The 25821-nt window shown below is 41.6% G+C and overlaps 3 protein-coding genes across 4 annotated transcripts; 1 reads left to right on the top strand and 2 right to left on the bottom strand.

The window, feature by feature from the left end:
* Positions 1 to 1973: 1973 nt before the first annotated feature.
* cirsr (corepressor of RBPJ and splicing regulator) lies at positions 1974 to 11373 on the bottom strand. The gene is made up of 10 exons (XM_075479650.1): positions 11173 to 11373; positions 10613 to 10707; positions 10256 to 10329; positions 10083 to 10096; positions 9589 to 9641; positions 9460 to 9508; positions 6751 to 6871; positions 5898 to 6004; positions 3438 to 3523; positions 1974 to 3157 (listed from the first exon to the last, which is right to left on the bottom strand). The coding sequence occupies exons 1-10, from the start codon at positions 11242 to 11244 to the stop codon at positions 2455 to 2457; spliced, it is 1374 nt and encodes a 457-aa protein (XP_075335765.1). The 5' UTR covers positions 11245 to 11373; the 3' UTR covers positions 1974 to 2454.
* Positions 11374 to 11426: 53 nt separating this feature from the next.
* scrn3 (secernin 3) lies at positions 11427 to 14696 on the top strand. The gene is made up of 8 exons (XM_075479652.1): positions 11427 to 11498; positions 11688 to 11865; positions 11988 to 12169; positions 12358 to 12557; positions 13255 to 13467; positions 13559 to 13721; positions 13814 to 13994; positions 14109 to 14696. The coding sequence occupies exons 2-8, from the start codon at positions 11710 to 11712 to the stop codon at positions 14268 to 14270; spliced, it is 1257 nt and encodes a 418-aa protein (XP_075335767.1). The 5' UTR covers positions 11427 to 11498; positions 11688 to 11709; the 3' UTR covers positions 14271 to 14696.
* On the bottom strand, positions 14527 to 24933 carry gpr155a (G protein-coupled receptor 155a). 2 transcript variants are annotated; one of them, XM_075479648.1, is made up of 16 exons: positions 24669 to 24933; positions 23959 to 24483; positions 22786 to 23185; positions 22261 to 22429; positions 21984 to 22139; positions 21337 to 21420; positions 21090 to 21210; positions 20882 to 20966; positions 20511 to 20601; positions 20214 to 20415; positions 19335 to 19427; positions 19046 to 19176; positions 18640 to 18735; positions 18488 to 18549; positions 18208 to 18345; positions 14527 to 17992 (listed from the first exon to the last, which is right to left on the bottom strand). In XM_075479648.1, exons 2-16 carry the CDS (start codon positions 24425 to 24427, stop codon positions 17797 to 17799), a joined length of 2493 nt encoding a protein of 830 aa, XP_075335763.1. In that variant the 5' UTR covers positions 24428 to 24483; positions 24669 to 24933; the 3' UTR covers positions 14527 to 17796. The 2 variants fall into 2 exon arrangements, with proteins under 2 accessions (XP_075335763.1, XP_075335762.1); XM_075479647.1 differs by having other exon boundaries at positions 24691 to 24933.
* Positions 24934 to 25821: the final 888 nt, after the last annotated feature.

Here is a 25821-nt window from a genome sequence, read left to right as displayed (position 1 = left end):
ACTGTAAGCTTTCGGGGAATCTTTAGGGGTGCAGCTTGAAGGGAAACGGACGTTTGCTGAAGGTGCGCGAAACCTGTTGAACTTTGGTTGGACAATGTGAGCTACACATCTTGTATATTGACGACTAAACTATGTGTTCTTTTCATGTAAACTGTTAGGCAATGATTGTTTTTATTCGTGTTGGTATCCTGGAAATCGCGCAGGGAGTTTACTTTGGACGCACTTTGTGGACTTATGTATGTGCACAGCTTTTTAAACTTTGGTTTGACCATTTGATTTATTTGCTAGAGAAAAAAAAGGAAAAAAAAGATCTATATATAAATGTTTACCTGTATAAAGTCACACGTAACGAGACTTTCATTTTATCGTAATTAAAACATCTAAAAAAAAAATAAAAATGTGATGTAGTTTTCTATTTTTTTTCTTTGTCAATTTCGATCTAAAATGTTTCATTTAAAGAAAAAAAATAATAAGCATTTCAAACAGTGGGTGTGTTTTTTTCCCCGCCCCTTAAAATAACCTACAATACCGTGACTTTCACCGTTTCCCCCTATGGAATAAATCAATGTTTAATGCCCCGGAAAAGACATTTCATGCCCAAATGAAAATCTTGTTAAATGGTATTAATTATGACTTGGAGCGCAACGCAGCCCCATGTGTCTTGTATTTGCGATGAGGGATTCGTGTCTTATCAAATATCTAATTAATCTCCGAGACATCTTTTGTTCGCTTTCACTTTATCTGGGGGTTTCCACGGGGAGGGAGGGAGGGGGCCTGACAAAGGTCCCCGAATATTTATTCTAATTGTCCAAATTAACTGCTTTCATTTGCATAGCAATCGATAGAGCAAGGATAAGGACAATGTTTCCTTCTCAGAAGCCACATAAATGTTGCAAGAGCAGTTTTTCTTTTGCTTTATTTATTTTTTTTTGAGGGGGGGAGGGGGGGGGCAAAGAGTCACATGCAAATGGGGGACTTTAAATGTTCTTTGCGCGGCGCAGTCAAATGGTTGCCCGCGTGTTATTTGAATATCAGTGGCCCCCGTATTGAAAGGGTTCAAGGATGCTCTCTGACTTCTTTGTGCTTACCCGGTGCAGCGTCCGACGCCCAAAGAGAGAAGAAAAAAGAAGAAAAAAAGAAAAGAAAGGGGAATAATTACAGCGTGAATCCGGGACTGGGGATACGTCATGGAAAAGCGTCTCATCCAGACAGCCTCTTTCTTTCTTTCTTTTTTGTTTTTTTTTTGTCGTTGAGGAGGAGGATGTTAAATTGACCAGAAGGCAATAGAGGGGAATTATTTTCATTTCCTTTTGTTGCAACAGCGGCTTCAAGGAAACGATAGTAAAACTAAGACATTAGGCTTCCAATCTGAATTTAATCAAAATAGGGGAAAAAAGAAAAAGGAAAACCAAAGCAACCCTTAAACAAAACAACAAAAATAATACAATCTAATATATTTGTCACATTTATTATATTTGTCAGTACATTTTCTCCAATATTTATTTTTTTTGCCAAAATCAAAATAGTTTCTTCAAATAAAAACTGATAAAATACGTCAATGTAAAAACAAACAAACAGTGGGCATAAAATAAAAGCAGCGTTATTCATTTATCTTTTTTTTGTATTTACACTAAAATGTGCAACTTTTTCTGTGGACCATTTCAATTCCATCTTGATTTTTAAGCGTCCGCATAGACCCACAATAGCGCATTATTACAGGGCCAACAGAGGACTAACGCGCGCCACATCAGCTCAGCCAAGGAACCCAACCTGATGCCTTTAATTACTGAAATGGAGAGAAATACATTTTAAAAGAAAGATCATTTAAAAACTGTCGCACACAATGATATTTAGTTGTTTTCGGGTCTATATGATGAACATCATATCACGTATCGCATCTCACTTCTGCATGCTGGTGACCTTCATTTTATGATTTGCCAAACTTAATATAAAAATCAGAAACGGACAACAAATCGAGAGCTTTAGAAATTTAATGAGAAACTAAAAGTTGTCATTTATCAGAAATCAAGAGGTCTAAGTATTACATCTTACAGCGGCTATTTCTCCAAAAATTACAATAACAGAAGTAGGAAGAAATAAAAAAAAACAAACAAAAAAAAAAAAAATGCAGGAGCAGAACCTGTGTGGGCAGCACGAAAATGAGTCCAACATTTTCCCATCAGCGGTTCAGCTGAAAATTGCCTCAATGGTAATTCATTTGGACCCTTTCATACGGTGTGAAACATCAGAGCAGCACCGAACAGCAGATGTTTTCGCTCCGCTGCCTCCCTCTGCTGGAGGAAAAGGGGAACAACGCGGAATTTGTGCAATATCTTTTCTTTTTTTAACGAGGATCTTATTTCCTAAACTTAACTGATTGAGGGAATGAAAATGAAAAAAAAATAAAGCACAACATTTGCACTTTTCCATCTGAATTATAACAAAATAAAACCATCAGTGCCTTCTTTTAATTCTGTCTGTGCTTCTGTCTCGTCTCTCCCTGCTCTTGCTCCTTCTCCCCCTGCCCTCCCTTTCTTCTCTCCTCTCTCTGCTCCTGCTCCTCCCATCAGCTGTTTTGCCTTTCCTTCCTTCTGTGCTTCTTCTGTTCCTCTCCTTGTCTCCACTGTGACGTCTGTCTTTACCTCGGTCCTCCCTGCCTCTGTCGCGGCTCCTGCTTCTGTCCAAGCCTTCCGTGGAGCTGCTAGGTTTCTGCCTCTCCCTGCTGTCGTGCCTCTTTCCCTCTTGACCTCCCGCCAGCGTGATCTTGTTCTCGGGGCTGCGATTCCGACTCCTGCTCCGTCCCCTGTCTGTCCTTCTTTGTCTGTCATCTCGAGTCTCCTCTTTGGGATGCTTCTGTCCGGCGTGAGGGCTCGGTGACCTGCTCACGTGAGAAGAGGCCCTTTTCTGACTCTTGACTCGTCGCTCGCTCTCAGAGCTGTTATCCCGACAGGAGTCTTCTTTTTTGTTCTTCTTTCTCTTTTGGCTCTTGGACTTGCTATGGCCGTCTGAATCTGAGCCACTGTCGCTGCCGCTGTTGGCAGAGTCGCTCGAGCTGTCGCTGCTCTCTTGCTTTTTCTTGTGCTTTCTTTTGCTTTTCTTCTTCTGCTTTTTGCTCTTCTTTTTCTTGGCCTTCTGCTTTTCCAGCCGATCGAGTTTTCTGCAAAACAAGGAGACACATTTTTCGACCCGCGTTCTCTGACAAAACGGCAGAATACATTCAGGTGAATCAAATCAAACCTTGCCGAGAGCCTTTCAGATAAATGTGAAATGCTCATAAAAAGGGTGAGCAGATTTAAAATAAGCAGATTTAGTAGATTCTTGACCTTGTCAGTCATGAATATCAATGTATGCCCTATTCTAATCAAGTTTAAAGAAATATATTCAATGTAATTAATACTGCAATCAATCAACATTTGAAAACTACACCATGGTTGTACCTGAGGAGTTTCTGCTTTTGTTTGGTCGTCAGCGACTTCAGAAATTCCACCTCAGGGTCGTCCTCCACATCACTGGCTACATATTCCTGTTAAAGTAAAGAGCACAGTGTGAAATCCGCCCCGCAATCAGGACAGCGACGTGCAGATAAGAGAACACGCCAACTAAACATCTTCTATTGTGTTCGGGTCAAAATTGACCCGTTTTCAAGTTTAAATGTGTAAAAATTACCATTTGCTTTTTTGCTCTGGAATGAGGCTTCATCTAATCCTCAGACACACCCGATTGAATGCAGAAATATCAATTTTCACCATTTTAGTAAATTCTAAAGATCTCAAAAAAAAAAAAAAGTTACATCTGTGGTGTTACGGGTCAAAAATGACCCGGCAGAGAATACTGGCTGTTTTATGCATCACCTAAAAGCTATGGGTTGCTCTGAGGATCAATTGTGGCCCAATATGCCCATTTATGGCCCACACACACACACACACACACACACACACACACACACACACACACACACACACACACACACACACACACACACACACACACACACACAGGCTTCTTTCACATGCACAGGCACAGACAGAGACATATAGAAAACGCATACAGGCACACACACACCACGCCCATGTGAACTAAAACTTTCTCACAGCATATTGATACATTGTTTATAAACATTGGCACATATAAAGAGGGTTTGGGTGGGATACTATTAGTTGAATTCTGTAGGAGCATAAGTCAACATGAGCAAAAGGTATTCTGTTGATGCGGCACTAGATCATATCTTTGGTAATGATGGTGATCCTGAGGAGAGAGAGGAAAGTGAAGCTGAGGAGGAGGATGATGTTCAGTATGACCCTGAACAAGACCAAACATCTGATGAGGAGGACTCAGATGTCACAGATGCTCAAGGAGAGGTCTTCAAGTCAAAAAAAGGTGATATTTCATGGTTATCAACCCCTCCTCAAACCCAAGCCAGGGCACCTACGGAGAACATCCTCAGAATGACTCCAGGGCCTACTAGATACGCTGTGTCACACGCCCAAGACATCAAGTCAACGTTTGAACTGTTCTTTCCACGACCTATTCAGAGTATCCTACTTGAGATGACCAACATGGAAGGGAGAAGAGTGTGAGCAGTAGGGAGGACAAGAAGCCAGACATGATCCTGGATTACAACAAGAACAAAGGCGGTGTTGACAACCTGGACAAGGTCACCGGCACATACACATGCAAGCGGGGGACAAAAAGGTGGCCAATGGTTGTGTTCTACAACATGCTGGACGTTTCGGCATACAACGCATATGTAGTGTGGACTGAAATAGATCCAGGATGGAATGGAGAAAAACCTTTCAAGAGGAGTTTTTTTTCCTGGAGGAGTTGGGCAAGTCTCTGGTTTCTCCCTTCATCGAAAGACGAAAGAGGCTGCCCCGAACCGAAGCGTCTGTTCGTTTGGTGAAAGGGCTTCAGCCAACACCCACATCATCATCCGAACCAGGGAGGAGATTCCAGGAGCAGCAAGAGGAAGAGGTGCCAGTCCTGCCCCGCCAACAAGGACAGGAAGTCCAACACCACTTGCCACACATGCAAGAAATTCATTTGCGCAGAGCACACAGTAACCATCAAATACTGTGATTCACACACACACACACACACAAACAGTTAAAGTTTCTGATGCTAAGTTTTTGGTTCATTCAGAGTGACTCACCTGCACTAACATATTATTATTTTTCAATGTTCAGTTTATGGTTAATGCAGGCACACACACACACACACACACACACACACACACACACACACACACACACACACACACACACACACACACACACTGTTGTTGGTCATTGTTCATTTGTTATGGTTAAATTGCTTGGTCAATTGGTACGGTTAAATAAAAGTTGGTTTTATGGAAAGAAATTTGAACACTTGTTGGTCAGTTTTGACCCGAAACACCAAAGATGTCACTATTGTTAATAATTTTAAATAATAAAAAAAATATAAATTTTTTCTTTGGTAGGTGTACTCTAATATATTTCTATAACACATTTACAGTTTCTAATTACTCAGTCTATAAGAATGAAAAATATTTTTAGTGAATTTAAATAGTTTTTGCATTCAAAAACGAGTGGTACATTTTAAAACACTGTGTCTGTGGAGCCAACTAAAGAAATTTCCCCCACTGGTTCCATTTATATGAATGTATACTAAGCCAACAATGAGTTGAAAAACAATATTGGAAGAAAACTGGTGATTTTAAGCATTTTCAAGCATTTTCAAATCGCGGGTCAAAATTGACCCGCAAACACCACAGGTGTAAACAGCTTTCTAACACAATATAAGGGTTAAACTTTTCTGTAAATACACTTTATGTAGTCTAAAGACGGTCATTTCTTTCCCCTCGAGAGTGCACCGTTGTGTATGCACACACAGATGACGGTGTGAGACGGAGCAATTACCTGCGATGGATCACAAACAGTAGAATTCCTATCAAGGACACACTTTTTCAGGGCAAATCCACTGTTTCGCATCTCCGCCATTAACTCAGAGGGGTGCATCGACGGACCTGTTGGTGCAAATCACAGCCTCAGAGTCCCATTGATGTCGAGTCCGTGCCGTCCACTATCTCCACAGTAGGAATTTCAGAGGCGGCTTTGTTAACAGAACGGCACATCAAATCAACTCACTCCACTTCCGGCTGAGCAAATCATACAATATCTTTCTCAGCCAAAGCAGCAGTTAGGCGAAATCAGAATACACAATAATTACATTTTTTTTTTTTTTTCTCCCAGCACAGGAGGGGGAACCATTACAGCACTCTACCATCAACCCCACTGACTGGACTCTCTGAGGGTAAACATTATTACATTTCTACTCAACTCACTGATTGCTCAACTCAGAATCAGCTCAAGGCTGGGAGCCGGAGCCCAAGCCTGACAGGAGTGATGCAGTAGGTAACCGCTATGAAGGCAAAAGCCACTCTGCCGCTACCAACACATTCTTGATCCTTATTCCTACCAATAACCAACCATGTTTTCAGGAATCATGTTTCAGCAAGTAAAAACTTTTGTATGTCCACTTAATATCTAATTGATGAAAATGACTTACTGCACATATCATATAAGGAAGCCAACATGTGCTTAACTGCAGTGATGCCATTTATAACTGACGTATAACTCATGATCAATAGTCTAACAAATAATATTTTCCCATAGACTGGTGGCCGTTTCAATGAGAAGGTCAACACTTCTCACTGAATCCCAGAAAGAAGAGCAGGATGGAAACACAAAGACATAAAGTCAGAAGACGTACCTGCTGCCTCCTCCGAGGCCATGGAGCTGGCATTGATCCCCGACAGCCCATACAGGGGACACTCTCTGTCCGTGTTCACGTGGCCCCATTTGTGGCATTTGATGCATCTCACATTGCGCACCTTGAGAAGTAAACAGTCGGCATTTTACTTTTTTTTTCTTCTCAACAGTGACGCAAGCATAACGATTCAAACGCCACCATAGAGAAGAAGAAAGAACAAAAAAACAACATGAACGCAGACAAAACAACTAACGATGACAATGCTGAGTTAAAAGACTAATTACAGTTTATCAACCCTGTGAAATCTGAAAGAAGCACACACACACACACTCTAAAACCCATTTTAGCTGCTATAAGCCGAGTGTTTTTCTGAAAAATGGAAAACTAGCCATTTAAACCTTTGCCACTCAGCCCCTGAAGAGACTGTAACATGAAATAAAAACATCAGGTGAAGCCTTTAGCGCTTTCTGTAAATGACTGACTCTGCCCTTACATTTAATTAATATTATTTTTTAAACGAAGCAATGCTCACGTTGCATCATCCTCAAAAAGGTGACTGAACGCAAACAACGCTCCAGTTCTGAAGGCACATGTTGCGCTCAATCCGTCCCGAATGGGTCGGTGTTACGACTTCGTTCGTCACAAGCTTTGGTTTAAAGGGGAACTCCGGGGCATTTGAAGCGTGTTTCCATTGCTAGAGGTTGTCAAATAATGATAGTATGACACAGAGAGGTGCAAATCTGCGCTCCCTGTGTGAAGATCGCTCTGTCCGCACAGCATGTCATGCGAGGCTAATACGTGGTGGCTAAGGGGCAAGCGCTAACCCTTCCACGTAAAACAACAACTTGCACACTGCAGAAACGTCACACCACTTTATAACCCATCCGACAATAAAGTCACAAGCCTTACCATCAAAACCATATGCATGGTTCTCACATTACTGGCATGGGGACGTTACAAAACAACTTTATAAACAGCATGTCACTCACCGGCTGGTTGTAGGCTCGCGCATGTGAAAGCCCAGAAGAGTCGATGGAGAATAATCCCATATACAAAACAATTATCTTCTCTAGAAAAACTGCGTTCAAGTATTTAAAACATTACAAGAATATTACTGGGCAAGTATTGTTGTAATGTTTTAAATACTTGAACGCAGTTTTTCTAGAGAAGATAATTGTTTTGTATATGGGATTATTCTCCATCGACTCTTCTGGGCTTTCACATGCGCGAGCCTACAACCAGCCGGTGAGTGACATGCTGTTTATAAAGTTGTTTTGTAACGTCCCCATGCCAGTAATGTGAGAACCATGCATATGGTTTTGATGGTAAGGCTTGTGACTTTATTGTCGGATGGTTTATAAAGTGGTGTGACGTTTCTGCAGTGTGCAAGTTGTTGTTTTACGTGGAAGGGTTAGCGCTTGCCCCTTAGCCACCACGTATTAGCCTCGCATGACATGCTGTGCGGACAGAGCGATCTTCACACAGGGAGCGCAGATACGCACCTCTCTGTGTCATACTATCATTATTTGACAACCTCTAGCAATGGAAACACGCTTCAAATGCCCCGGAGTTCCCCTTTAAACATTTCAGAGTGGATGCAATTATAATCGCAACAGACAAAACAAATCTGTGTAACGCAGGGAGTACGACCGCACAAGACTTGTCTTTTAATGATTTCTTTTGTGGGATAAAAGTTTCACACTTTGCCAAGAAAAAATAAGTAAAGTAAAAGAAAATGCGTCTTACATGTTGACTTCGCTGTTACTTTTCCAAACCACCAGGAGCAAAGATCATGCACACACTGTTTCCCCACACATACACACTGGTACCTAGGTGGGAAAAACGTGTGCAGCTCATGCCTCCTTCAGAGCACGTGTACACAAGGTTTGCCCGGAGGAGGTAAAGACCGACATGGTATCGAGTTTGCATTTCCGATCTTATTTCTCGCCTCTATAATCATTTTACTGTCAACAATGCACTGAAAAGAGATGAGTGCGTTATGAGTCTGTGTGCCCCGTTATCTTTTACCTATTATTTTTTTAGTCAATGTCAGTGCTTTAGAAAAAAACGGTGCATTCAATATGCAACAGGAAATGCCACTTCTGCAATACGGTACATATTCTGTCTGACGTTCTATAAAAATCTCAAGTCTCACCGTACCCAACAATGTTAATGTTTTTTTTGTTGTTGTATTGTGCATCACCTGTGGCATTCATAGTGAAAGGCCGAGTAAATAAAAACACAAATAACTGCTGAAGGAAACCTGTTTTTAACACCTTATACGACAACAAAACTAACGCTGTTGAAACGCAGTCCCTACTTTTCCTTTTTCTATCCATTACCAAAGAGTAGTCTGCCCCTATTACTTTCTTCTAATTGTTAACTTTTGTTCTGACTTTGATTCCAGGACTGACACAAGCAAATAACATGCATTTTCACATTATTTTATATGTGTAACTCCGTTTCACGATCCACGAAACTATGAAACTGGTCTGTCTGTGCTGTCGTGTCTAATAAAAGCAGAGGGAGTGTCTACTTTCATTAAACATGAGAGTGGAAATTAAACACACGTGTACAGCTTCACAATAACTGAGATTCATGCGACAACCCCGTGTGCGCACGACTTCATCAGATTTGACGCATTTTTCCGCAGGCCGTAAACGCTGCTGTAACATAGCTGCTTAAAATAAATACAAAAACATAACGCACCTGGATTCCAAACGGCTGATCTCGAATATTCATGTCATCCTTTGCATACCTACGAGATGAAAACAATAAATTAACCAGTGAACGAATATTCTGATGGAATCGGTCTAAAACCTTTTAAAAAACACTTACTTTTCTCGAGGGGCCCCCTTCTGCCACTCAAATTTGTACTCGTCTTGCCCCTCCTGAGAAGCAGAAACATTTCCCTCATCAAAATCATATGTACACATACTTTTTTGTTTCATGTTAAGTAAATTCACAAGTACCAGTGCACAAAAACGTGGGCCGTGGACTCACTGCTTCTTCTTCTGTAGTTACTAACACTGTGAGGCTCGTAACGAGAACCCAATCATAAAGTATATATGTAACGGTTACTGGAGTTATCGATTATGCACTGTTTACACTGGCTTTAAAAAGATTGTAATGAGTTCAGAAATGTTTCACTGAAAGGTTTTAGAACGTCATTTCTGGTACGATTTTAAAGTCGTCATTACGGTAAGGTGACATTGTATTTCTGTCGTATTTCTTCACACATTTAGGCCTTACAAAAGGATGCAACGTCCATTTTTGGTTACTTAGTTTGATTTTTACTGTAAGGTGCGAGTTTGGAATTTGATCTACTTTACCTCTTTCGTCTCCTCTTCGGGTCCGAAGCAAGTTACAAGGAGAGAGGGGAAAAAGCAAGTGTTTAAGTAATGCAAAACAACCAAAAAATAAATACATAAAATCAACCAATCTTCAGAATTAGTGGCTAATATTAAGTAGCAGTCAGAGATCCTTTGTGTAAGCGATAATTTACCTTTAGATGCTCCAGGTGGAGCCTCGTACATGAAATTGAGGCCATTTTTAACACGATCATCCCCCATCAACAGCCTGCAGGTGAGAAAACCACATGCTGAGCTAAAACCTTTTAATCAATTTATAGAAAACATGAAATTGGAGGAAGTTTCGCAAACATATCAACTGGATTTCTCAACAGCCGACAATCTTTTCGCTAAACCTAATATCAAAGGAAAACTTGTCTATAACATTCAACACATGTGAACTTAAAAACATATTTGGTTTAAACAAATTTTGCAATGAACAGAGCTTTCTTTTTTTTAAAGAAAGTTCAAGGCATTTTCACATATATATATTTTCTATTTCATACAATCACCTGTTGTTGTAGGTTTCCTGCTCTTTCAGATACGCCGACATAAGGTCTTCTTGCTTCTTCTTCTCGAAACCCAGTTTCTGTTCGGCAATCCATACCTAAAAGATAGAAGGACGGGGATGGTAAGAGCTCACGTTACAATACAACAAACATACAGTCATGGTTTGTTAAAGGTTGCTCGAGATTATAGAAACTCAAATAATAAAAAACAACAACAACATAAGACTGAAAGGTACAATCAACTGTTCACCAGACTGTAAAGGACATTCAACGTGACTGTCACTATGGTAGCAGTATTATTAACTTCAACTTCAACTGCATCGTCCCGAATATAACCTAATTTTGTTTCTTGGGAACATGCAATTCAAACAGAATAGCATAAAAATGGGACATTTGACAGCTGACACTTTCTTGTGTTGTATTTAATGTTAGCTGTAACTATTCGGACTCTATGGTATTAAGCTAAAATTAAGCTAACACAACGCAAAGCTCTTTAGCTAGGAGGCTAAGCTAACGTCCTCTAGCCTAGAGAATGGTCCTCTTTACGGCAAACTAGCCCTTACCTTTTTAATATTTGACTTCGAAGCAGGGTGAAAATCCTTCTTACACATAAAATTTGCGAACGACTTCCCCATGGCTGACGACGAACTATCGCTAGCCGCGTTGGATATGCAGTGTTATTTTTATGCTAAACGAGTAGCGTTGCTCTCTCGCATGTAAACAAAACCGTCGACATTCAGAGAAGCTAGTTCCGCATTGACGTAACGAAAACGAGCTTCATTTTGGTCACGTGACCGCACTGTTTCCGTCTTAGTGACGTAAACTGTGACCGATCAAATCGTGTAGATACGCACGGGAATAGAAACTGATACAGCTTTCAGAAAGACTGGTGAGTTTTGTGTCCATATTATCCGCAGGTCATTTAAAGACTCTCTTGCATTAAATTTTACACTTATAGCTCACGCTGTGGTGAGGTGAAGGCGTTCAGAGCTGCTTTAGTTTAGGGAACATGATCTTTAAATCTGAGAACAACTTGTGACTGAATAACTTATTGGTTATAACTTGGTTGTTCTTCCAGCCTTGTTTGATCTTCCATTGAAATGCACCCCTCTTCCTGTGACACCTTTGTGGCTCTACCTCCCTCCAGTGAGGGACAACGTGTCATCTTTGGGAAAAACTCTGACAGGCCCTGCGATGAAGTCCAGGAGGTGGTGTATTTCCCTGAAAGAGACTACAATTCAGAGGAGAAGGTTGAGGTAGTTGACACAGTCTGTCATTTGTCGCCAACCTTCAGTTTTCCAAAATATGACTGTATTTTACCTTGTATGACGGTGAATTAATACTTCTTGTCCATGTGTCTTGTTCTTTTTGTGGGAAGTGTACGTACATTGAGATCGAGCAGGTTGCCCACACTTATGCTGTTGTGTTGAGCAGACCGGCATGGCTATGGGGGGCTGAGATGGGTGCAAATGAACATCAAGTGTGTATTGGAAATGAGGCAGTGTGGGGGAGAGAGAATGCTGATTCTGAGGAGGCTCTTCTTGGCATGGATCTAGTCAGGTAAACCCCCTGTAAAAGAAATTATTTGCCCCCCAACCCCTGTGAAACGATAGACCATATTCAGCTTGAGTTATGAGTGAAATTAAATTTACTGGACAAAAAACTGTTCATATGTCACTGATTTTTTTTGTCCGTTATGAGTAGTTTTTGTATACAAAACACAAATCTGTGATCCTTCAATTTCTCAGACTTGGACTTGAGAGAGCTGACACAGCTGAGAAAGCTGTGGATGTCATCACCGAGCTGTTGGAGAAGCACGGTCAGGGAGGATCGTGCATGGAAGACGATTCTGGCTTCACCTACCACAACAGCTTCCTCATCTCTGACAGGAAGGAGGCATGGCTGCTGGAGACGTCAGGAAAGTACTGGGCTGCCGAAAGAGTTGAAGGTAATCAGAGGAGAATAACGGACATTTGCAACGTAGCGAATGAGCTCAAATGCACAGGACGTGCAGCATGTTCAGGCATCAGTGAAATCCACAAAGTAAAAAAAAGAAAGGTAGACTTTTTAAATTTCACCTTCCAATGAAGTTTATGGTCTGTAGTTGTATTAATAGATATTTAAAAGCATAAAACAAAAAAGTAAAAGAAGCCTCAATGTTTTATACCACTGATGCCACTAATCGAGATACAATTTATTACCTTATATTGCTTCAACACACACACACTTATATTGATATTTGTGGGCTGAATTTTTTTTATTAAAACTACGACATTTGAAGTATTTACAAATCTTGACCACCAGAGAGCACTGGTGCATTTTTTCTTCTTCCCCAGATTGAAAAATGTGCCGCTCAGAACACTTTTAGTACCATTGAGCGGTTTTTAAACTGTACCTTGACGCTAGTTACCCTATCCACCTCACCGCTTCTGTTAGGCTCGAATATAGCTGCTTGACCAAACCATCATCATATTTATCGTGCCTTGAAGTGCTACCCTCTTTCTGTCTTTGCTGTTAGCAGCAGCATTTATCTGCGGTGACATGGAGGCAAAATTCACACGGACATTCATTTCCCATCAGTTTTCTAACGAATCATTATTGTTTGCGCTGCTGCTGAACAACACCATTTTGTGCACTGTCTCTAGGTGGATATCGAAACATCTCAAACCAGTACGGCATAACAACTAAGATGGACAAAGAGCATTCAGGAATGAGGGAATATGCCCGAAGCAAAGGCTGGTGGGATGGGCAGACAGAGTTCAACTTTGCTACCGTTTACTCCTTTTTGACCACAGCCAGGATAGAGTCAGCTGGGAGCCGATACTGCGAGGGGAAGAAGTTGCTGGAGAAGAGTAACGGTTAGTTAACTAAGGCGCCGCCGTGGAAATTAGAATCACAGCAGGAGAAAGGTTACATCTTCTAAAGTGTGTTTGCTTTGTTTTCCTTAAGGTCACATTACTGCTGAAGCAATGATGGACATCCTGAGGGATAAAGAGAGTGGCATCAACATGGAGGGCATGTTCATGACAACAGGAAGTATGGTGTCTGTGATACCCACGGACCCTGCTCTGCCAGGGGTTCACTACTTTACTGCAACTCCAGACCCCGAAAGGTGCCTCACTTAAGCACATGAATCCCTCTGGAAATGAAAATGAAAAGACTGTTTTAACAGACGGCTTATTAAGTTATTCTTTTGTTTATCAGGTCTGTATTCAAGCCGTTCATCTTTGTTAAACATGCTCAACTGCTGAAGGAGACTACTTCCCCAAGTTTTGGGGCAGACGATCCAGTAAAGAAGAAACCCCGTTTTCAGAGCAAGCCTGACCGCAGACATCCGTTGTTTGTCAAACATGAGCTGGCGGCTGCCATCATTGAATCTCACAAGGTTTAGCAAATTATTTTAGCTTCGCAGTTTCCCCTGAGTTAGTCAATTCACTCGTTGATGTCTGCTGAAAGTGTACTTAAAACTCAGGTTTCCTTTTTTTTCTCCCGCTCGTAGGACAAAGGACAGAAGATCACAGAATGTACGAGGCAGCTAGAGAAGGAGACCATGAGGCAGATGGAGGAGATTCTCACACAAGGCATCGATGAGCCTGACCTTTGGGTGAACCTGTTCTCGAGTTCTGTTGAGAAGGAGTTGTCCACTTACAGCAAAAGCTGAGAGGTTTGCGACTTTATGGAACCTCACAACAGGCCTGCAAGTGTGTCAGCAGGAGGCAGAAACCGTTTGTTCGATAAATCAATGAATCTGATCAGAGCTGAACATCTTTAAAATCATTGTTTAATGACTCAGTGTTCCACCAAAATGGAGCAGCTCTGCGGTAAAAGCCATCATTTCCGCAATGTGAATGAATTGTTTATTTAATTAACCATCGGCCACAGATGTTTTCTGAACAAATTTAGAGTGTAACACGAAGGTTGAGAGAATTTTTATTTCAACACAAATATTCTGCATTGTATTAAACGCAAACCTTTGGCAGAAAATTGCATCACAGGGATTTTTATTAAAGACGAATATTTGTCAACATTTCAAATGAATAAAACAAACCTCGGCTTTAAAAATAAATAAAAAAGCCATTAAAATTTATTTAGCTCTACTTTCATTGTTATTTACATCAAAGACAAATATAGCAGCGTCACCTTTTCATTTACAAGGATTATTGTAAGAAAGACAGTCCAGCTGAGCATTTTCCTCTCCACACGCTTGGGGCTTGAACTATGGATGTTTTTATTGACTTATTTTATCTGGATTAACAAATCTGGAACACCAGGATCATGTTCAACAGTGCAAAGACGTTTGTTCTCAACTCGCCATCACATAAATGAATGTGACGCAGGCGTGTTATTGCCTCAAAAACCCTAAACGACAAATACAAACAGAGAATTCAAACCTGGCAAATGTGCCAAAAGTTTGATAACATTCCAGTGATTAAGGCAGTCTAACTCTGAGAGGGACTGAAGAGAAAGAAGACACTCACTGTCTAAGCAGCAGTATCTGTTTTTTTCACATTACAACAAAAAACAAACAGACAACCCTGATTGGTCACTTGGTGATATTTCTCCATGTGGCATCTCTTATTTCATATACAATCTGTTCCAGTGCAGCTTTGAAAACTCAAGAGGTGAACCTGAAATAATCGTATCAAGCTGAAAAAAAAATCCTGCTTCATAGTTCAGGCCCCTGATTCTTTTTCAGGTATTCGGTCATGAATAATCTTATACCAATGCCATGTTAAATTAAAACATGCGACTGAAGCTACAGTAGTTGTGCCTCATGTAACATTTGCCATAAACAAAACTGGTAAAATAAATTTTTAATATTAAAAAAAAATAAAAATCTTCCCTTCATTCCTTTGAAGGGAATGGCTTTGTCTGAGGAGTTAAAGTGAGTCCAGAGGTGTCTCAGAATAAGCAAGAATACATGCAGCAGATAACTGGCATCCTTTTTTTTTTTTTGCTGCTCCAGCTTTGTTCATGAGAACACCTTTTTGTGCTTCCTCATTCACATGTTAGAACACAAAAATAAAACAACAGGAAGTCAACACAGGTGTCGAGTGCATAAAAGTCAACCAAAGACGCCATCATCCGAAAGTCTTGTTTTACCCCAAGACTAATAATCCCTTGTTCATCCACTGCCCTGATGGGTGCCTCCATGTCCAGTTTTTTCCAGTGAGGGATAACCATCACTGACAATATGGCTAAACAGGGGCCACCTGACAGTTTATCTAACAATGTTAACTGTTAAAACAAGGCAGCTGCAACTTCACATTTCAGAAATGTTAAATACAAAAAGGAACCCAAACTAATATTAATTCTATGGCTTATTACAAAGATTCACATTGGCTACATACAGTAAATATGACTGAATTGAGTCTACTGCAAGGAGATCAAAAAGGTGGGAACATGAGAGTGGAGCAAAGTCTTTGTTGTCTGCGCCTTTCATTGATAACAGAGGAAAGTGGGTAAGTTCCTTTTCCTCTCGCTAAAGCAGAAGCCAGTTAGAAGTGACGGGGAGAGGCGAGGGAATCGTGTCTTTAAAGGAGGGGAAACGTTGGCCAGCAGGAGGACGGTCACCTCAAAACAGGGACAATCAGTCAGAGCAATCACAGTTCGTGTGATTAAACAAAAACAAAAAAATGCAAAAAAAAAATATGAAACGCACAGCTTGAAATGTTGCACATTCAACAGATTCACTGAAGACTAACTTGTTGCTTAGCATCAAAACATCTCTGTTGTGTTCCTGTCAACATATGGTTGAAGCAGGTGTACGTGCCTTATGCATGTTTCTGAAGCCGCTTTGCATTGATGCTTTACATAATGCCCATCTACATGTTATAGTGTGTTGCTGCCACTTGAGGGCAGACTCAGAAATGTGTGGAACCATCCGCGGTGTGGGCTGAAGTTTTTTTTTTGTTTGTTTTGTTTTAAAAGATTGCCAGGAGTTGGGCTGCCTTGTTTGGGTATGCAAAAACCTTCACTTTGGGTGGGATGATGAAGCAGTAGACAGATGCGTACATGCTATCATAAATAAGCCCTTACACTCTGTTTAAATCCTCTGCAAACTTAGAGGTCTGCCTTCTGTCATCAGCTGGTTCAGATAAACAGACTGCAGGAAAACGGGGATGGCAGAGGCTTTAACTGAGGACAGTTAAGTTTTGTTGTGTTTGAACTTTGATTTTTACTGTTTTCAAAGTCAAAATGTGTTGGGACAGTGTTAAGATTCACAAACGACTGTGGCATCTGTGCCAATATGACCAACGGGAATTGAGCAGTCCGACAGTTGCCACCTGTGCTGCTTAACATAAGGGACAAAATCATAGTGATTGCAATTACGTTGCATTATGTTGCAGAGAATTGCCGTTTGTCTTTCAGTCATGTGAAAGCGGAGCCGGCTCATTAATCAGTGGTTGTTAGAAATCAAGTGGGACACAATAACGCGCGCAACATTTTGTCATAACCACTGTTACAGCAAGTCACAACCAAGGCCTCATTACCGTGTCAGTTGACAAATACATGACATGGAACAGGGAAGACGTGGTGATAACAGAGCAGTGGGTCCTCGGGAAGTTGACTTTGGTCCGTCTGTTATCTAGGAAAGTTGACTTTAATTCCCTTGTTGTCTTCTGACAAGCAACTATGACCAAAAGAAGCAGCTTGTAGCACTTAAGTGATATCTTTACTGCCGACCCGTAAAAGCTGCAATATTACTGAGACAGTAACTGCCGTGTGTTGTCGGATGAGGCAAAAGCCCCAGAATGCCATCTGCATGAAAAGTAACGGTGGGCTCTGAAATTCAAAACATGCATTTCACTTTGAATAGTGGAACAATTTAAAAATCTCTCCAATGTTTTGTTGACAATTAAATAAGGAGATGGTATTTAGAGCATACAAAGGCCTGCGAGTTCCTTTTGAAAGGTTCCTTTGAGGACAAAGGTGGTACATTTTAAATAAATTTTTTAATTCCCTTTAAGCTCATCAACGAGGCACAGTGGAGCTTTTAACTTCAAAATGTGTTGCATTCATTCACACACCTAAAAGTAAAAGTCTGCTGTGCCCAATTCTTTCATTTAAATGTTCTGCTACATGACACCATAGTGCACCGTCTAGTGTGTGAACACAGAAGAATTTCCCTTTTGAACTGAAATGTGCTGTACCTCGAAAGAAATGTCAGCGTTTGCCCTTTTGTTTTACGTCATAAAGTAGTAATGAAGATGGCCGTCTTCGAAGCCGTACTCCTGCTTGATGTGCTGAAGCACACCGCCCTGCTGCAGCCGCGTCCCGTAGACTACCGCCTCATCGCGGTCCTGCGCCAAGCCCACCCGCTGAAGCCACTCCACGAGTTCAAGGCCAAGAAAACTGTCCACCGCGGTCTCCTTCCCACACCTGAAAGTCGATAAAGAGTTCAACTTAAGGACCGCTGCTCTGACCAGAAACAGAAAAAGCTGCTGACAGAACGCAAACACACCACAAGCAATGAGCAAAAAAAAAAAAAAAAAAAAAAAAAAAAAAAAAAAAAAATCAATATTAAAAAACAGAAGCATGTTTGCTCATGACATTATCTCATCAACCTCAGACCAGAGCCCACTGCATAATCTCACCTTCTCTTTTTAACAATCTCATGAAAACACTGCTGTTTGTGGTACTTTGTGAACTGGGTGCAGGTCATCCTGATCTCATCGGGTAAATCAGGCTGTGGCTGCTCATCCTGCCTCCTCCCAGACCACAGTCGGTATAACCTAAACAATCATTAAAAGAGTGAATACACACACTCGGCTCTGTACTCATAACATATGTATTATGCACACAGTGGACAAGTTACAATGTGTGTTGGAAAACCTCTGAACATGCCTTTAGTTTTGAAACATAAATACTCTTTACCTTTTGAATGGCGATAAAATCAAATGTTTGTCCAGCCCAAAAAGAGCAAAGGAGAGAAATCCCTGTCAACAGAAAAGATAACAATTGTGACTGTGGTGCTATGTGAGAATAAATACTCATTATTTTGGGGCTGCTGTATTTGTTGTAACAACCTGGCCATAGTTGGTAATAGCACAGAAGAACTGCAGCTCCAAGTAAAGTCTCCCAGGAACGTAGTTATAGAGCAACCACACGCAACTGGATAAGTTCTGTTATTGGAGAATTTAAGAGGGAAACAACATGATAACAACTGTGTGCATCAAGCATTTATATCGAACACCATGGGAACCAAGCTCTTTTTCATGAACTGTATACATGTACTGAATACCTAAAGAAATACATATGCAGCATTTAGGAATTTTCTATTGTGGGTTTCTGAGCAGGTTTCTAAAAGTCTTCCTCTGACAGAAGCTGGGAACAGAACAGCTCTGCTATTTGTATCCGCTTTGGTTTGTGACGCTCTTAATATAATAAGCGGGCAGATGTTACTGCAGAACTGAAAGGTGGTGGTTTACTCACAGCGAGCAGGCAGACAGTCAGAAGCAGACACATGAGCACATGACGGACCACTTGTCTGTCGGCAACCTGTTGGAGCTCCTCTATCTCAGCCAGGAGGCAGTCTGTTGATTCACATCCATGCTCACACTGACCTGAGGGGGGCAGCAAAACAAAAAATGATCATATTGAATTTGAGTTTCAGACACCAGGTTAAACGATTTAGGAAACTCGGATGCAACTGATGTCTGGGGTTTACTTGGAGGGTTTAATGCATTGCAAAATGCGTGCCAGCTGCTTATCAGTCCAGTACCTGTGAGCATGGCTGGTGTGCCGTTCACGCTGGTGCTAGCGATCATGTCGGGCATGGGCTGGGGGGGTGGAGCGCAGTCACATATGAGGCACTCTGATAAAGTGACAAAACTGAAAATGATTCTCTGACACCTCATCTCAGCTCACACGAAAAGCAGACGACAGAGACAATATTTAAGAATAGCAATCACGCACATATTAGTTTAATAAAGGATTGATTAACGTGTGATGACAACCCCAAATGAGAAAAAAAAGTTGGGATGTTATAGAAAATGCAAAAATGCTTTAGGGCTGCAGCTTTACAACAGCTTTTCATCACAACGCATCTACTTTATTTAGTAATGTTAAATCTTTGTATGCTAAGCTGTGCGAACCATGTAGCATGTAAGTAGCACACAGACAACACAAACTCTGCTCAAATGAATTCCTATCTTAGCATCTCTTTTTTTCAAATAGGTTGTGCAAGACCATGACTTCAGTGTGGACTTTAACTGATCGTGTTTCCTCCAGATAATGACACGCAGGGTTTTTTGTTCAGTTTCCTTCTTGTTTTACCTCCTGATTTCGTCACCGCAGTGGGACTTTTTCCACTGAACATGTATCTGAGCAGAATGAGCGATCATCAAATGGAGGTTACACTGAGCAGCTATTTGTTCTAGAATTACTGGAGATAAATCGTAGTTTTAAAAAACTGATTTCTCTCTTCATTCCCACTGCCGTCTCTATGCTTATTTGATTGTAATTACTCTCATCACCAGCCCTAAATATTTCCAAACATAGTTTTTTGTTACGTGAACATAAAAGGAAAAAATGTTGACTTAAACGTTTAAACAATAGAAAACTATAATCTAAATGAAATGTTCTCCATAAGACAAAGTACCCCCATCTCCTGCTGTGGCGATTGGCTCGACCACGGTCCGGATTTCTGGTTCAACTTCTGTCACATGATCTTCCACAGTGTCAAAGGAAGAGTTGCCCCCTGGGTTTCGTTCGGTTTGGGCCCAGCTTCCTCTACTGAGACACACGAGGGAGCCTCCTCCCAGGAGTACGCTGAGGCTGATTACAATGGTGGTGCAGATTATCTAACAGAGAAACGCATGTTATGGAAACATTCACGTAACTCTCTATTATTACTCCAAATGACAGAAAGCAGGAGACGATCCACTTGCTTTGTTACCTGTGCTTTGCCATAGAAGAAATACGAATCAATCGTGTCAGGCGTTGGTCGCCCAGCCATGAGCAGAATGGCTGTAAATAAAGCTGGAATCCTGTTCCAAAAAAGAATTAACTCATTGGATTAAAATGTCCAACAAAAACTGGCTCAACAACACTGTCTTGGGAAAACACCGGTGGAACCTTTTTGCATAGTAAGTTTACAGGAAATTAAGTAGTTACTCCAGAGCAGTACTCTTCAGCTATATTGTGATGGTACGTGTTCATGCACACAATCTAAGTTAAATTGTCTATCGTCTGGCTATGATATGGCTTTATAGTGGACAAGACAAACTTTGCTTGGTTTCATTTCTGTGTTAACCAACATTGACTCACCCCCAGCCAGCGATGACCAACACGCCTGATAATCCTTTCAGATCCTCGTACTTCTTCATGAGCACAATTGAGAGCACTATCAATCCTTAAACAACAGAGCGCGCGCACTTTTCAAGATTAAAAGCCAAACTTCACATTTCAGAGCTCATCGCAACGTAGTCGCGCGATTCAATGTGTGGCCGCTGTGCGCGGAGGGTTGTGCGTATACCTGGCCAAACGAAGGTGCTGTAGAGTGAAGTACACAACAGCGTGAAAGTCAGGACCTGCCCGATAAAGCTGTCTCCCTTCACCGCAAAGTTCCACAGAATCATCCCAATGCAAGTCAGCAACTAGGAAAAGAAAAACACCATCGTGGATAAGAACGTTTACATGTGAAGTTATTCACAGGTGCATCTGCTCAGTTGTTTTATTCAGTGCGAAATATGAATATTGAGCGTTTGTGGTAACATTTTTACCTGTGCAAAGAAAAGGTTGACGGTAAACATGTGAGGTAGCCTCTTGAATTTCTTACTCAAGAACATAACAGTAATCGTCCACACCTATCAGAGGGAAACACGCAGATTTCAATTTGTGTACAGTTAACAGCATAAAAGCATTTGCATTGAATTTAAAGACAGACATGAAGCATTGCTGGCTGGTTATTCAGTCTCTGCAAACGCAGAAGAACAGTAAAAGTACATGGGAAGACAAAATTCAAACCCAGATATGACCACATTTCAGGGTAACTTTTAACTTCCCTAAAAGAAACACTGAAAGTGAGAATGAGGAAGTAGGGCATCTGTGAGGCTGTACGTCGTCTGAATAACTGAGACTTTTAAAGTTAGCCTGTTTGAGTGGTTCAAAACATCCAACAAGAAGCTGTGTCTACTTTTAGAGCAAATAGTCAAAGACTTAAATAACATCAACAGCTCAAACTGCAGTTGAGTTACAGAGGGGGGGCATTGTATACAAGTTTGGCATTTCTACGACCTTTTCTACCGTAGACCGTTTCTACATCGAGACACAAAACAAAAGAAACAAAAGAAGCAGCTGATAAAATGTCAGTCGTGAAAGACAAGCCCCACAGCAAGCCTGCATACGCCCCGATGAGGTTGTGACTCACCAGTACAACTAAGCTCACTATGCTTGTATTAAAGCTGACATTCTGCAGTGAATTCATCACAAGCTGGGGATCCATCCAGTGGATTGTGAGCAACCAGGCCGAAGCATACATGATCGGAGCCGAGAGAAAAGTGCTGATCACCATCCCGGAGGTTATCTGTGAGAAGAAGAAAAAGAAGAAGAAAAAAGAGGCATAAATAAGAAAAGGAAAACAAAACAAACGTCATAAGTAAGTGAATGGCAGATAGAAGGCTGGGGGGTAATTGCAAACGACTCACAACTTCTAGTTCTGCGTTGTAATAAACTGCATAGATGGCCACACTTGGTGCAGTCGGGAACACGCCATAAAGAAAGGCGTAATCAGAGAGGCTGGAGTGGTTCAAAGAGCTGGTGTTAGTGTTGTCCAACAGATCCACCATGTCCTTACAAAGAAGGGGCATCAGCAACCTGAGAGTCAAAAGAGCAGAGCAATGCACCGTTATGTGAAGGGTTGCTTAACACTATGCTGTGAAATGCAGTGCAACAGAAATATTTAAATAGAATAGCTACTATCATTCTACATACTCCTGAACCCTGGAATGAGACATCCATTTGGTAATGCCTTGTTGTCTGATAAAGGCCTGAGTCATCCAAACCATCAGCAGTAATCAGCATGCTGGGATCACTTTGCTCTAACTTACTGACCTTCTACACTCCAACAGCAAGCCTCATAATAACTATGCAATGGTTGCTTGATAACACTAAATTTATTTTACAAAAAAAACAACCCAGCAGTTGCAGTAAAAATCCTTAATGACACTCACAGTTTTGCCGTAATGAGTAATATCAGTGTCACGACTGTGGATCTGGTTAGTTTCCTCAACTGGCCCACCATAGACAGACCCAAGTAGAACAGAGCTGCTCCCCCAAAAGAGTTGGCCAAGCCGTCCAGAAACTCGGCCATGAAAGCAGGAATTGTCTGGTGCAGGACAAAGTGGGCGATGATACCAATCACAACCATGAAAACAATGGGGTTCTTTAGGACCTGCAAAACTACGACTCCCACAATCAGGAGTTTGCTCTGCTGGCGGTTCCCTTCATTCTTCCACTTCTGGATCTCACAGAAAGCAAATCCGATGGGATTTAGGAGCATCAGGGAGACCGGTGCAACCAGGTAGATGTACTGAAGGTATTCTGGGTGTGTGCTCTGGTAGAGGGCTTCAACTGAGGATGCAGAGGGGAAATAGGGGTTAAAAAATACGTCGCAAACAGGAAAATTTAAAGCCTCGTACATAAAACTTTGCCTTGGTTTCATACTAAATGTTTGCACAGAGGTACACCTGCAAACCGTCATTAGGATTAACAAATCATGCCCATTTATCAACAGAGCGCACAGAAAGCTTTTAAAACCACTCAGGGAGCGACCTGCATATCAATGATCACCATTCACTGGAAGAGCTCAAGTCTTTCTGACACATGGGGCAGAAGGAGAGCTGCGGTATCAAATGTTACTGCAGATAAAAATGAATGAGGAAATTGGAGTATTCATCACTGAACTACAAGCAACACAATGAGACACTTTCTGGAAATGTTACAAGATCATCCAAGCTGAAACAGGTTCTTCCAGCTCTAAGGGATAAACTGTGCCACATGAAATAATGATCCCTATGTTTGAAGCTTACACGTTTGTCAGTTTTCCAATCATGCGTACGAGGATTTGTTTCATTAGAATTACATTTCTCACGTAGCTATTTTTTGTTGTTGAAATGAAACACACACTTCTCCATTCCAACCAACTTGTATGATCATGACGTGTGTTCATAAATCTGAAACTCTGCTCCGAAATGCCTCGCAATATTTTCTTTTGCAAACTTTATTCATAGTGTCACAAAATCAATAGAAAAGCTTTCAATTTGATGGATGTGCATTATTGTAAGCATTTATAAATGAGAGGCAGTGAATGAAAAGCAAGTAGGAGAACTCGTTTTTATGCTTACCTATTGGATAACCCAAGGCAAAGTCGTTGCTTTGGGTGGCAAATATAGAGAAGAGCCCAGCCTTACTGTAGCGACTGTCAGGACTGGCAACTATCAGAGTTAGGATGCAGACAATGCAAAACACGGACACTTTGGCGATGAGGACGCTCCAGAGAAATGGCCAGATGACATTAGCAAAGTCCAGCAGCACCATGTTCTTGAACAGCAGTGCCGGGAGGGCAAATTTGGACACAAAGTTTCCCAATCCTTTGGCCTGAGTGGGAGTGATGATACTTGTCCTCCCTGCGACGTAACCGCACAAAATGATCCCAAAGCACTCCAGGAGAGCCGGCAAGAGCCTGTCTATGGACATGGTGGAGGAGAGGGCAGAGGGCTCTGAGTTTCCCTGCTCCATGTCCGAGAAGTTAAAGCTGATGATTCTGCGAGGTGTCTCCATCATGCCGGTCCCCTCTGTGGTGTCCGCTGTCATGGATGGTTTGTGGTCATGCTTATATCGGCTCCGTTTCTGATTGGTACTGCCAGTTACTAAAGGCGGAAGACAATGGAGGACGGGTTACTAATTAACTAATTTTGCCAGATTTTGTAAGAAAGAAAGACTGATTACGTTAGTTACCCAAACATCGATTGGGAAGTCTCGTGTAAAAACGAAGTAAAGTTATTATTACACAGTCGATAAGCAGTGCCCCCTCTGTCACGCGTAGCGCATATACCTTCTACATGTCAGCTACCCACCTCGCTGACAGTTGCGGTGCCCTTTGATGATTTCCCATGTGTCGGTGAAAGTTCCCAAGGAGGAGCCGTTAAGAGTCGGTCAGCTAGCTAACGTCACTTGGATACAACGTAGAGCTACGCACACGACCAAAATGTGGTGTTTGCGCCACAAAATTCAAATAAATAACAAAAAACTACCGCATTCATGTGTCGTGTTATGAGACACATTGCTTAACGTCCCACCCTTCGCTTTTCATAATCCCTGATATGGCAACACATGCTCACCAATCACAGGGCAGGGGGCGGGGCTTAGGCGTGTCAACCTACCTACCGCTGTTCGGTGCTGGTCTTTAGTACACACACGTCGCTGCTATTTACTCGCTCAGCGAGTGAAGTCAATAGAATGTCTATGTGTTCACTCGAGGCGAGGAGGCGAGTAGGCGAGGAGAGTACAAGCGAGTACAAGCGATGCGATGTGGGCGGATTCCGAGATGAAAATATTTCAACTTCGAGCGACGCGAGTAAAGCGAGTAAAAGCGAGTAGCCAATTAAAATGCAGAATACAGATTATTGACAGGTGACGTTCCCCCAGTGTTCTCCAAACAGTGGCCACCCAACTTCTACACACCAAGTCAGCAAAAGCACCCAAGCGAGTGAGCGAGTAGCGAGTAAATAGCAGCGACGTGTTTACTACCATGAATTGTAAGCACACTTTACAATACAAATAGGGATTTCCCACACACTTACTTTCTCCCCAATAATAATCACAGAATTGAAAGAATAAATGCAAGAAAAAGATACGTGTCACAGAGAGAGAAAAGTACGGAAGAGTATTAGGGCCAGGCATAAGAAAAAATATTTATATTTTGCCTGTCGAGAATAAAGTCGACATGTCGAGATTAAAGTCGAAATGGACTAGAGGAGTTGACTTTTTTCTCGAAAATTCGACTTCTCAACATGTCGACTTAATTCTCGACAGGCAAAATATTATTATTTTTTCTTATGCCTGGCCCTAATACTCTTCCGTAGAAAAGAGAGAAGTGAAGCCCATAAGGAAAATGATTATCTACTGTACCAGTAATAAAACACGGTGGAGGTTCATTCATGTTGCCTGGCTATTATTAATAACCAACCAGCTGCATGGGCAGCTCC

This window comes from Odontesthes bonariensis, chromosome 12 (assembly GCF_027942865.1).
Source record: "Odontesthes bonariensis isolate fOdoBon6 chromosome 12, fOdoBon6.hap1, whole genome shotgun sequence".
Lineage (NCBI taxonomy): Eukaryota > Metazoa > Chordata > Actinopteri > Atheriniformes > Atherinopsidae > Odontesthes > Odontesthes bonariensis.
Note: the sequence above shows the minus strand (reverse complement) of the source record. Positions and strands in the feature narration are given on the sequence as shown.